Source organism: Colias eurytheme, chromosome 26 (assembly GCF_061535395.1).
Source record: "Colias eurytheme isolate Ceu_HAF_F1 chromosome 26, ilColEury1 Martin Lab GWU primary, whole genome shotgun sequence".
Classification (NCBI taxonomy): Eukaryota; Metazoa; Arthropoda; class Insecta; order Lepidoptera; family Pieridae; genus Colias; species Colias eurytheme.
Genome location: NC_143005.1, coordinates 4,261,908 through 4,275,597, shown reverse-complemented (window position 1 = coordinate 4,275,597; position 13,690 = coordinate 4,261,908). Strand labels below are relative to the sequence as shown.

General features: G+C 30.7%; 1 protein-coding gene across 1 annotated transcript in view; it reads left to right on the top strand.

The window, feature by feature from the left end:
* Positions 1–1,618: 1,618 nt before the first annotated feature.
* Positions 1,619–13,690, top strand: part of LOC149897132 (uncharacterized) — a 42,135-nt gene continuing 30,063 nt past the window's right edge. The window contains exons 1-3 of the mRNA XM_090117004.1: positions 1,619–2,068; positions 2,360–2,516; positions 3,114–3,196. Of these exons, the coding sequence (XP_089973130.1) occupies positions 1,619–2,068; positions 2,360–2,516; positions 3,114–3,196 (690 nt within the window). The remainder of the gene's footprint in view (positions 2,069–2,359; positions 2,517–3,113; positions 3,197–13,690) is intronic.

The following is a 13,690-nucleotide window of genomic DNA, read 5'->3' as shown; positions in this document are numbered from 1 at the left end:
CAAGTCAAGGTTCTATTTTAGATATAAATATTCATTAGTATTTTTCCGTTGACGTAAATTTATCCATTCTATTTTCAATACATAATTATTTTAACGTGAAAGCTCTTTGAATAGAAAATTGTGTAGGTTACTAAAAGATATAAAATACAGAGATTTGGTGGATATAACATAATAAAGATATGCAATCCATCTCTGCATTTCCAGAAAAATACTGATATATCTCTGAGCCATTCATGTTTTAAAACGACAAAAATGAAACAACAAACGCAAAAAGTATCTAATAAATAAAACAGTAAAGATATCGAAGATCGTAAGGGTCAATATGGATATAACCATGATATAACGCTTAATTAAAAACTTGATGCGTTTAAAATTGGACAGTATTTTATTAATCAAAACAGTACAAAGCTATCCATTTCCAAAGAAAACTAAAATTTACACTATTTGATATTAATTTCCTTGTTTTCAGTACACACCTATTCCATAGCGGGAATGGAGGGAACGATACTATATACTGAGTGACAGGCTGCATGATCTGAGATTATTTTTTCCTTTTTTTCTGCTATCAAAACTGGATATGTACCTGACTATGAACTATTATTGAATATTGCATGAAATTGAAATATTTTTTTAATACAGCTTCTGAAAATGAATGATGGAATATTCATTTTCAGAAGCTATCGCTTTGGTACTAGAAATTTCGACACCAAAGCATTCGCTTTTACTCGCTGTAAACAAAATATAGGTCTTACATATCTATAGCTTATTCACGGACGAACAATAATTAATTTCTTAATCGTTTTTAAAGTATTTGAGTCGAAATCATTCGTGTTGGTTCATAATATGTTGTTCATGCTATAACCATTATTACCACGAGTATTGACTTTGTGTATAGCGTAATTATACCTACATGTATTAGCAATGGATGGATGGTTATGCATATACTCGTAAAGTGTAGATCTTAAGTGCTATCTATAATCTAAGTGTACAAAGTGCATTGTTTGCAGACTATTCACACTTATCGGTATGTAAAAAAAATACTAAAATTTCTTCATTGCTCTGGAATAAGATCAACAATGCGAGAAATCGATTAACAATATGACAGTGTAACTTTGTATCTGAAATAATGAATAACGTACATATTCTTGTAGTGCTTAATAGATATTAACAATTTTTATATTTTGTTCACTCTACAACTCTACACTTCTATCTAAAAATAAATAGATTATGTAGCCCATAACAATGCACGGGTGGCTAGTTTGTTAAATGTTTGCTCATTCGCAGACCACGAGGTAACAAGAGCATTATTATATACCACGTGTGTTAGCCATAATTATATCCTATGAATATTATCAACTGCGGTGAACAGAAATTAGGTCAAGCTAGAACACTGCCAATGTAGCTAAATTTCGAACATTTATTAATTAAAACCACTGAACAGTTTATCAGTTTACGTCGGAATTAACCCATTTATTTAAAGTTCGGTGTCTTGATGAGTAACCACTTCCTCGATGTCTGTTAAGTTCGTATCGGAAGTAGATAATTTTAAGTTCACAGCACGCTATAGAACGGCTCAAAACAGTTCCCATTCAAGCTTTCAGTCGAATACTTTAGAACAATGAGGAAGTCTGTACACGAAAAGTTTAAGAGCAAAATTAATTTCGTTAAGCCGCTCTACAGAAAGGGGAAAAACGATCAAACTTCCAAACGAGTTCCATTAGATTGTGACAGGACATTAAAACTACGTGGCGATGGTGTTGATTTTGAAACGAAAAGTACAAATGTTTTGAACGTTAGAGGTAAAATTTGTGATGAAAGAATAAAAGAATTTCGAGTCACACTGCCAGGTGCTTGCGACGGTGAAATAAATATAAGTGATTTATATCAAAATGTTAGAGGTAGAGAGTGTGGTAATATCTCTCCGTGTGTGTTCCGGACATTAAAAGATACATCCTTCTGTGTTCCTAAAACTAGAAGTCTTAATAACCCTACTAGAGGTTATTTAATGGGAGACGGAATGAATCAATCAGAAGTTACGAAAAATGGTGCTAAAATTGTTATACATAAGGTAATTTCTGTCCTGTTTAATATTATCTGGAAATATTATTATCAAGGCAAATCTTACATCGCATTAACTAAGCTTAAACTATGAGAAACGATTCAATTCCAATAGAATGTAATTAATATAACTCACTCCATATTTTAATTCATTTACAACATGAATCACAGAAATAAATAACTTGCATGGTAAATATTAATACCGATTATTTATTTTACACGATATAATACTGCACTTTTAGTGGTAGGATAATTATTAAAAATCTATTCTAATCAAGAAACATGTATAATTCCTTTTAAGATGCCCGAATCATGGTTAAGAGTATATCCAGCGCCGACGATAGCCGGGGAATCAACTTGTTCAATAATAATTCGATGCGTGGTGTGTCAACTGGGCCTTACGACATTCCTTGTGTTATGGACCATTATTGCAGTTTTTGTGATACAATCTTTTGAAGGTTAGTATTTTAAAGCTAAACATCGTTTGTTTCGAGGATCTGCTCTCAGGATCTGCTGATTCGAATTGAAAAAATATTTTGAAAAGGCTTTTTCCTTAAAAAGAACAGACGAAGTTTCGTTTAGTTATTTTATGTAGCATAAAATTAAATGATACGTAGGACAGTAATAGAATAAGACTACTTAATAAATAAAGCTCTTATCTTTTTCTATGTTACACACTTAGTCACATAGTTCTGTGTCATACTAGCTTCATTTTTTATTTTTCGTGTAAGGATAGATCAATCTTAAAAAATTTTATCCTCAATTCGTTTCAACTTATCGATTATAGGACCTCGACTAAAAGTTTTCCTTAAGAACTGTTGAAAGGCACTTGGGTAAAAACAGATTATATTTCAGGTTCACTTAGAAATATCAAGTCTCAAAGTAATTTTAGTGATTTCGTAAACAATTAAGTTGCTAAGCAACTAAATATTCTATCGAATTAGTTATGCATTGCGAAACCTAGATATCATCGACCTTTAACATACCGATAATAACCTAGCTCTAAATTAAACAATTGACTATATTTTAGTTGCGATTCTTTTATTTGTGTATAGGGCCACATGAAACAAAAATTACAATAGAGTTTGAGAGGGATCAAAACCAGCTCGTAATCGACCTAGCAACGGAATTAAGACAGGTAACAATTTTTATTATAATATTTTATTAAACCCGAGAGGTGTTATTTATATTTGTTGTTATCTTTACAACAATATTCTCCTCATAATATTCACCAGTGTTTTTCATGGAAAACGACACGTCGCTAGAAAAAGGACTTCCTGGTTTTATTATTTTTATATAAGAAAAATAATAAAACCAGGAATAATACTTTGAATCTAAGCTTTGAAGTATTTTATATAAATATGCATAAAATCCGTACCACACAAAATATATAAACATAATATGTTTTACATACATATTTATTTATTTAAATACTGTGTAGGTACCTAAGATATTATAATTATTAATATTATCTGTGCTAATACACAAAATCCTAATTACAATCAGTAAGAAGTAAAACCATACTTCATTCAAGTCAATACGCCAAGAGAATGGGTATGCGAAAAATATGTTCGAACCAATTTGCATATCTCATGAAAATGAAATCTGAATATTCAAAGCAGGATTTCGCCACGTGCCTCCGACGCCATACTTGAATATGAATAAGATTATTGTTAAAGAATTCACTTGAAAGATCTACTTCATTTTGATCTCAAGATTTTCATGTTCAGTTTAAATTTAGCTGGATAGGATAGTATGAATTTAATACTTGAATTTTTTTTTCAAATAGTTGGTAGAGATAAAAATACTTCTTGGTAAAAAAACGTATGTCATTTAATTTTAAGTACCTACTTACATCAAAATAAATGCATCTCGCATCCATTCGATTCATTCATTAAAAAAAGCTCTCACTATTTAGCATAATTATTTTAAATTATTAACCCTAAATTAATGGCTATGGCTGGATTATATAAAAATGAGATTTTGTTCCGTCGTTCATGCAGGATGGCAATTTACATAAACGCATGTCATGCTTACGTAACTGTCTAGGGACTACTTTAGAAACATACCTTGTTACGGTTAGAAGTGCTTACAAAATATATAAAACTTTTCTATCTTTATAAAAATTTTCTTTCAACTAAGCTTCTGAATGTTGGAAAATGCTTCTAAAAGGACATTCTGCTATCATTTCTTGAATGGACAGATTTTACTATTTCAAGCGAAGATAAGATTGGGAAACTTTAGCGAAATGTTTGAAACTAAAATTTTTATTTTAAAATTCCCAATGCATTGGTTTTACGTTCAACATAGGTAGATTTTATTTTTAAAATAGTCTTTTATATCTCTTCATGTAACATTTTATATTTTTAATTTAATACAAGAGTACATAAATGTCATTAAATACTTAGTTAATTTAATTCAATTCAACACATACTTAATTAGCTAAAATATAATAAATACAATTACGTAAAAATTTATATTTATTATGCCATAGTTGTGGTCATAGTTGTTTATTCAATTATAAATAATTACTCAACTCACATAGCTTGATTAGGTACCTACGTATTACGAGTTATTAATTTAAAATATATATTAAAAATTAAAATTAATTAAACCCATAAATGAACTTGTTATAAAATCAAAATACCTACATAGATTACATAATAATGGACGATAAAATATGCAGTATAATATAAGTTATTATTATAGCAATAAGTTATTATTTATAACATAAGTTATTATTTTTAAAAGTATCGAAAGTTCTGGAAAATGCACGTAGAAACTTTTAACTACATTTAATAGAAAACTTAACACTGCATGTTGTGTAGAAGATTAAGTTTAAGACCTAGGTGTTGATACGGATCTAACGAGAACGAGTAGAGGTATAAAAGTTTTAATTCTTAGCTCAGTTAAAACTATATCGAATTTGATTTAAAAATTTCGTATATAAAATTAAATATTGACGATTTTCATCCATTGAGGTATTATTACTACGTATAGAAAGGACACCACGAACAAAATCTGTGCGACATGTGCAGCGGCGCGGGGCGGCTAGTGAGTCAAACACTTTGTAGATATTCTGGAATCTTATAGAATAGAATATTAAATCCAATCAATGTAACAGAAAATATTGTTTATCTTATTAAAAAAAATTAATAAACTTATCAATTAAAACCAATCAATGTACTTAACAATAAAAATTGGCTTGAGACGATTGGCTCTAACTCGTGTTACAAATAGTGTAGTTAGCGATGTTCTCTCTAGTACGTAGTACATAGTAACTCAATGTTTTCATCAATATCGTTTATAAAAAAAAGTATAACATTTCAATTCTCATATTTTTTTTAACTCTTTGGCATTCCGAAAAGTGTGTATTTTTACCACAAAGAGAAAGAACACTTTTTGGCTCCCGAAAAGCATTTTTATAATATTAATTTATCTAACTACTAATCTGTAATTGACACTTTAATTAACATTCAAAACCCAAATCAATATTTCACTATCAACGTCCTTTTATTATGTAACAAGGTGACTCATTATAGCCTAATTATATAACATTACATGTACATTGAGTCACGTAACGAGTGGGTGAGCTAACTAATCCTTTGTACGTATTAATTACGTTTAATGCCGTGATTTGAGATATTATTCGCGATAATAGGATCATGATTCGCGTAATAATCTACTTTAACAAGATGCATGGTGTCTTGGAAACAATAGTGCGTTATGTACTATAATTAATTCGTTATTATCTGATTAAACTCAAACTCAAACATTTATTTATTCGATAAGACTTCTTCTAAAAGTACTTTTGAATCTTCATAATATTATATTTTTAACATATACCACCGATTCGGAAACCAGTATCTATCAAGAAGAACCGGCAAGAAACTCCATAGTTGCTCTTTTAAAATCATGTCAATGTAACAATTTACAGGTATTCTGTTAATACATAATGTTGTTGTTTTTAAACTGTTGCATTCTGTTAGATTTTAAGATTTATAAAGGTCTCCTGGTGATTTAAAAGAGATTTATTAATTTTACTTATCGACGACATTAAGTCGTCATCCTTAGTCCAGCAATTGGTTAATAACAGCTACTAGTTTTTTCAAGCGAAATCATTATAAATTATAGATGCACATGAAACACAAAATATTCATCACTAAAGAAACACAAAGCTCTCTTCTTTTTTATTTGCATTTGCATTTATTTGCAATAAAATATTATATAGCATATTCTAATGCTACATAATATTTTATTATTTCGACAAAATACTAAATATTACAATATATACGACTTAAAAAAAGTAATTCCGATTTATAAAAGAGAAAAGAATATACTTACTTGAATTTATAGATAGTAAATACCTTAACATTTCACAAAAAATACATGCGGCAATCTGTATGCAGTGGCAGTTATGTTCTACATAATTTGCTTTTTTCAATATATTTTGTGGACAAAAATGGAATAATTTGAATATCGGCTCGATAAAATATTTTATTAAAGCCACCGAGCTCCATTACCATACGGGTCGCTTAGAGCTTCTTATTACATATTTCGTTTATATTGAAAAATACTGCGCCTCTAATGGTAGTCTGAACTATATTTCAATGAGACTTGTGAAAAGAGGTACTGAATTCCTAATAATAATATTTTGGAGCGTGGAAGGTTTTTCAATTCTAAACAATCTATTCGACTAGCTGCTAGCTAGCTGAATAACACTGAAATATGTTTAATGAGCGCTCAGGAGTCTATTTTTAATGAGCTTATAAAACCTGCCATTAAATTTGTCGCTTTAAACATAGTATGTGAAGTCCCATGTCCCCAAGTGGGGTAAGGGGCAGCATTATGCATACATCTGTTTCACTGATCGATTTTTCTTTAGGGACAAGTAGGTGATCAGCCTTCTGTGTCCTGCCAGACGGAGACATTTTTTTTTTATTCGTCTCCACCGGGAATCGAACCCAGGACCCCTCGGTTTTACGCTCACGCGTTTACCACTGTACCAAGGAGGCGGTCCGCTATAAATATGATGTTACAATTAAATTCGTTAGCTTTGCACTTACTATTACTAGGTATTATTTTTATACTAGGTACTATACACACAACACTTACCTATTAAAAAATACAGGTCATTTTAATGAAACGAAATGAAGCATAATATACTCTCAGCCCTACATTTTTTCTTTACTTATTATTTATTTGTTGTATATATCCTTACATTTTTCACAAATTGAAAATGTCACCACGTAACAAAACAATCCTTGAAATCGATACAACGTAGGTATACTCGTGGACAAGTAATTTCCTCTCCTATGATAAATCTCTCAAAGGCCAATCGTATTTGCGTGTAAGAAACCGTATTGTATTGTAAAACACGTGTAGACCTTCAATATCGAATATCTCCAATAAAAAGACGCTCAAGTATTAAACATACAGATTCACAAGAAATTTAATTTCACGTTTTCGATCGTTATGTAGACTCCTTCACCGCATCTACTTTCGGAAAGCAATTTTACTTCGAGACCAAATCAAAGTCACATACTTGAATCGCTCTTGAGAATAAATAGATTTTACTGCTAATCTACATATTTTTAGAAATCTTGGTGATATGGTGGTTGTGTATTTAGAGGGTAAGATGAGGGTCTAGCATGAGCCTTTGTGTAGAGATAGAATTCTGTCGGAATAAGTTATTAGTTCTTTTATAATATAAAAGTGGTCCCCGTTATTACTTCCTTTCATGATAGTTATATGAGATACAATATTCCTATATAAATAAAATGCCTAAACAAATAGAACGTATTGGGCCAATCTCTGTCCGAAACAAAGGTTATGTAGTATGCTTGCAAATAAAAGGAGATATTTTTATTATTTGTCTCCTTTTATTAATTATCTATATTCCAATTGGGTTTTATAATACAAGTACATAGTATAACTCCATATTCAGTGTTATTAAATTTATGTAAGTACCTAATGTCGTATAATCGGTCAATTTCAAGAACCAGCATAAATTGTCGTATTGATATCTGTTACTAAGTTTACAATTTGACCCGAATTGTAACTGAAAATATATTTAAAACATTTAAATGCCGCCTCACCGGAAACAGAATCCGGCCGAACCCTAAAATAGTAATAATGACCTTTCACGGTTTATTTTAGCAGCGAAATAAACGTAACACGTCGACGGACACAGAAATGTTTTCCGCCAGCCATATTTGAAGCTCGTATAACAAAACCTCTTGAGGACTGAATTGGATAATACGAGAATACACACTTCGGTGAATATTCATGATTTTTACGTTTATTTCTTCTGCAAGCCACATCAAAGTGATGCGTAGGTTGAAATGTAATCGGATATAAATGTATTGGTTGTTTGCTTTATATGATGTATGATTGTTAAAGGAAAGCTTTTTACATTCGAGGAAGATAGAAGGAAAATCATTAACATAATGCATAGGTATTGAAATATGCTTCTTGTTACAATGATTTCATTGTTTCTTAATGGCTTAAGAGCAGCCACATTGTTGGGTCCATTGATACTAAGCGACCATAAATACTTGCAACTGCTTAAAATTTTTCAACACATTTAGCTCTCTTTGGAATAAAGTACCGTTATAAACTTTATATTGAAAATTTAAAGAGGATTTTTTGTTTAATAAATTCAATTAAAATAAATAAATAAATAAATAAATATTTCGGGACAATTTTCACACACGGCACGATCTGATCCCATACTAAGCTTTCGCTTGTGTTATGGAAACCAGATGGCTGATAAACATACATATATAATTTTAAATAAATACTTATATAGATAATTAACACCCAGACACAGAGCAAACATCTATGTTCATCACACAAATATTTGCCCCGGGTGGGGATCGAACCCACGACCTCTGGCTTGGAAGGCAGGGCCCCTACCAACCAAGCCAACCGGCCAGTCAATTAGATAGATAGTAGGTATATATCAGTGTGATACGTTGCTAGAATTTATCTAGATCAAATAGCATATGATACGCTCGACCACTTCATCAATAAATTTCCTTTTGGCAAAACTCCAACTATCAACAACTATAGGAAATTTATGAAATTTGTTCATACTTTATAAACGAAATGAAATACCTAATATTATAATCTGTATATTTATTATTTTATCATATTATTTTTTGGTAATTGTTTTAATAAAAACAATTCCACAGTATTTAGGTTTTTTTTTTGTGTAAGAAACTATGTAGGTCATAGGTATGTGTATTGTGTACAACAAAATAGTCTGCAAAAACTACATGACTGCAAAATTCATTCCTGCATTGTATAAATCTCACTGCATAATAAATTCAAGCAAGACGAAGTTTCCTTAATTGTTGCCAACAACGTTCATAAGTTTATGAAACATTTCATATGTTAACCGCAAACTTTACATTTAAAACAAACATGTTTATAATTAAGTTCATACTAATTCCTCAGAGAGACTTTACTTAAATTAAGACATCTATGTTGGTTATGTGTGTGTTATAGGCATAACTATTTTATGGAGGATCGTATAAAATAAACAACAGCGATGTTACAAATAAACTAATTTCCGAGTAATATAATTAAATTGCGACATTATTATGGAGCAAATATTGAATTTTATGAATATAATATGTCTTTCATTTTCACAAACCTGGAAAAAACACTTAAAATATAAATTAATCAACGAAAAAACGTGTGTCATATTAATCTAACCTTCAAGTAGGTACTACAAGCATTTCGTCATTGTTCAATAAGTTTCAATCCATACTTAATATTATAAATGTGAAAGTAACTCTGTCTGTCTGTCTGTTACTCAATCACGCCTTTACTACTGAACCAATTTGCATGAAATTTGGTATAGAGATATTTTGATACCCGAAAAAAGGACATAGGCTACTTTTTATCCCGGGAAATAGAATAGTTTTATCCCGGAAATCCCACGGGATCGGGAACTATGCGGGTTTTTCTTTGACTGCGCGGGCGAAGCTGCGGGTGGAAAGCTAGTAGAAAATAAATATTTAAAAATAAACCAATAGAATATTCCAGAATTGAATTTCCATCACAACAAAACCACACAATGCAAAGGTCAGCCGACACCACTTCAAGTGCTAAATCACTTAAGGTGGATGTTCCGACCGTCCCTCCATACATTTTTGATTACCTCTAAACACTTAACACAGACACTATTTCTTTAAAACTAATCATTTTATCACTTCTCTATAATGAAATGTGTGCGCGTTCGACCTTTTTAATCAATAATTTACAATATTTACTTAGAAAAACAACAGTAAAATACCGGAAAAATTTGACACTTCTACAGTAGTGTGCGTGACTTTTGCCAAGCGAAACACGACATAAAGCACGACATCTAGCGCATAGACTATATACTTATTACAGATCTAGCGCGTCAATGTCTAAACGAAAGGCGATGTTTAGACATTGACGCGCTAGATGTCGTGCATTCGCGTTCGTTATCTTATACATAATGAGCATAATTCTAATAAATCAAAGTTCTGTGTAAAAATTAAGTAATTTCATTTCCAATCGTTCAAAGAAAATAACAATAAAATAAAATAAAACTAATGACCTTAGAAACTATGTTTTTTTTTGTAAACAATTTATTACTCATTATTGTTCGTCCGTCGTAGGTCTGTAAACTGTATTGTACACTGAAGGTAAATGGTACTGTAGGTACTTTAGTTCGGCGTCGTCATCGGCTTGATATAAAATTACATTCTTGATTTCATTGACACGCGCTATGATTTGCGCGCGGAATTTCTTGTGTTGTGAATTTATTTTTGTATGCTATGCATTTTAATTGATTCAAATTGCAATGTTTCTCTAGTATGCATTTGAGACTATATTGTAAATTGTAATAATTGATCGTGGGTATAGTAATTAATTATTCTAATAACGCAATTAGTAATACATATATGTATTTTCGGTGGGATTCAAAACAAAAAATTGGCCCGTGATTTTTATGAAATTTCACCACATTCCAAATCACATCAATCATAGTTCATACACATGTATGACGAAAGTGATTAGTATTGTGGCTAACATTGACTCATCAGTTCATCACTGAAACCAGTGATAAATCAGTACCTATATCATATTGTGTTTGAATATTTTTAAACAATGATATAAGTATACAATTATTATAAATCGGTAAACTATCAAAGTAATCACAAACTTGCAAACATTGGTAAAATGTCCAGTAGTTTATGAGCCTATTCATTACAATCAAACAAACAAACAAAGTTTTCCTCTTTATAATATTAGTGTAGACAAACACTATGAATACGATCACGAATGCAAATTCGGGGATTTTCTAATTATTGCTAAATAATAATTGAATTCGTTTTGAAATACTCTATAATTTTTAGTGTATAAATAGACATTTATAATGTGGTGCTCATTTTTTTGTACTGCTAACGCTATTGTAGGTACCTATTTTCGTTGTTTTATTTCAAGTGAACACGGCCATACAATTTTGTCACGAGCCGCCTATGATTGTAGGTAGGTACTTTTGTTAGGCTCCTTCGTCGTCCGCGTCGCGTCGGCTCGAAAGTTCTTGATTTCATTGTCACGCGCTATGATTTGCGCGCGGATTTTCTTGTGTTGTGAATTTATTTTTGTATTATTATTATTTTTTATTTTTTTTTTATTTTATTGATTCAAATAAAATATTTCACTAGTATGCATTTGAGACTATATTGTATTATGTATAATTTATCGTAGGTATAGTTATTCTTATAACGCAGTTATATTTTCGGTGGGACAATTTGACCCGTGATTTTTCTGAAATATCACCACTTTGCAAATCACATCAATCATACACACGTATGACGAAAGTATAGTGGCTAACATTGACTCATCAGTTCATCACTGAAACCAGTGATAAATCAGTATATCATATTTTATTGTGTTTGAATATTTTTTAAACAACGATATACCTATACAATATTATTATAAATCGGTAAACTACCAAAGTACCTACTTCCGAATTTTCAGACAGACAAACAAGTAGTTTGAACACGCAGTTTTCTTATACTAGTAGCAAAAATCAAAACCATAATATTATGTTTACCTACTATATTTTACTAAAAGTCGAGTGCGTCGAAATCGTAAATAATAGGTAATATAATGTTTTTCACCTTCCTGGTTATTTTCCCATAGTAAATAGTGTTTTAGGTTTGTTGTTGTAGGTAGGAATAATAATAATTATTCTTACTTGTTCGTTATGAAATGTATATTGAAATAATTTACTTTTACAAATCATTAGTGATATTAGTTTTGAGTGAAAATGCTTGGATCAGCATAATATTATATGGTACTTCAAATACATGTTTTGATAAAAAAACAATAGGGTCATAAAATAAAACTGCGTTTTATTGTAATCAATGTTGACAGTTTTAAATTCCAAAATTATTGATCAATAAAATAGTTTACACCAACATATATAACTTTTATTTTTATAACCATCGTTCATAATATAAACCGTAGCAGGTGGCGTTTTGAAGTTCTGTCTACTCATACAGAAAAATGGAAAACTTGCTTGCTTTACTTTGGCAACTCGAAGCGTGGTCGTCCGTCGTAGGTACTTTTGTTTTGTTACTCAGGAGGATAACCTCAGACTGTAGACACTGTAGTGATGTCAAGACAAATGTGCGAAAGACTGTAAATTCAGACGCTAATTTAGAAGACGGGCTACCCATTGGGGCTGTTGAAATTGTCTGGAGATCCTTTTGGAACTCATCCATTCTGTGGTTAAACACTTCAAACATCTGATCAATAGACTGTGTGATGGATTCCATATTAGTTTTAGTGCAGTGGCAGTGTAAATGTTGTTGTTGAGGTTATGTAAATTTAACACTTTAGTTAACTACCAAGATATAAAGAAATGAGGATAGGACACAATAACTATTGGTTGAGGTATTTATAAACTCATAATATACTTTTAAAAAAATCACGTTTTAATAAATTTCTAGAATTAAATTAGAACAGCTGATTCAAAATAGCCTAAAAAATCTTAATAATAATAATTACGCTTCACAGCAAGAAGAAATGTACCATAATTATGTACCCGCACAAAGTCGATATTGTGTTGCCTACCGTTCGACTCAATGGCTAGGGTTGTAACTACCTTTAATAATTATTACCAAACTAATAAACCGAGTGATGCGAAATAACCATAATTCTTTGAGAGTTTGATAAAATGATCAGGCAGGTATTTTCTTTAATCCTCTGAATTCTCGGTTACTAAATTGTATCGTTGAAATTATTCTTAATCGCGTAAATTTAATAAATAATCATATGGAAAACACTTTTCATTTGTTTTTTTACTTTCACGCCCAACTACTATACAATAATTACGTTGTTTCGGTATTTTGACGAGAAAACGCAGGAAACATCCGTTGTATCATTTTAGATAGATTGTATATTTTGTATCTGTAGAATTGAAATCAAAGCTATGTATATGTTGTCTCCATTCTTTTCTTATCGGATTGTTGATCCCAATGCGAATGCGTCACTAAAATTTTATAAAAGACAATTAAGAACATCAAAAATAAAGTGATACGTAAATATTTCACAGTGCAATATATTATGTAATTAATAATAA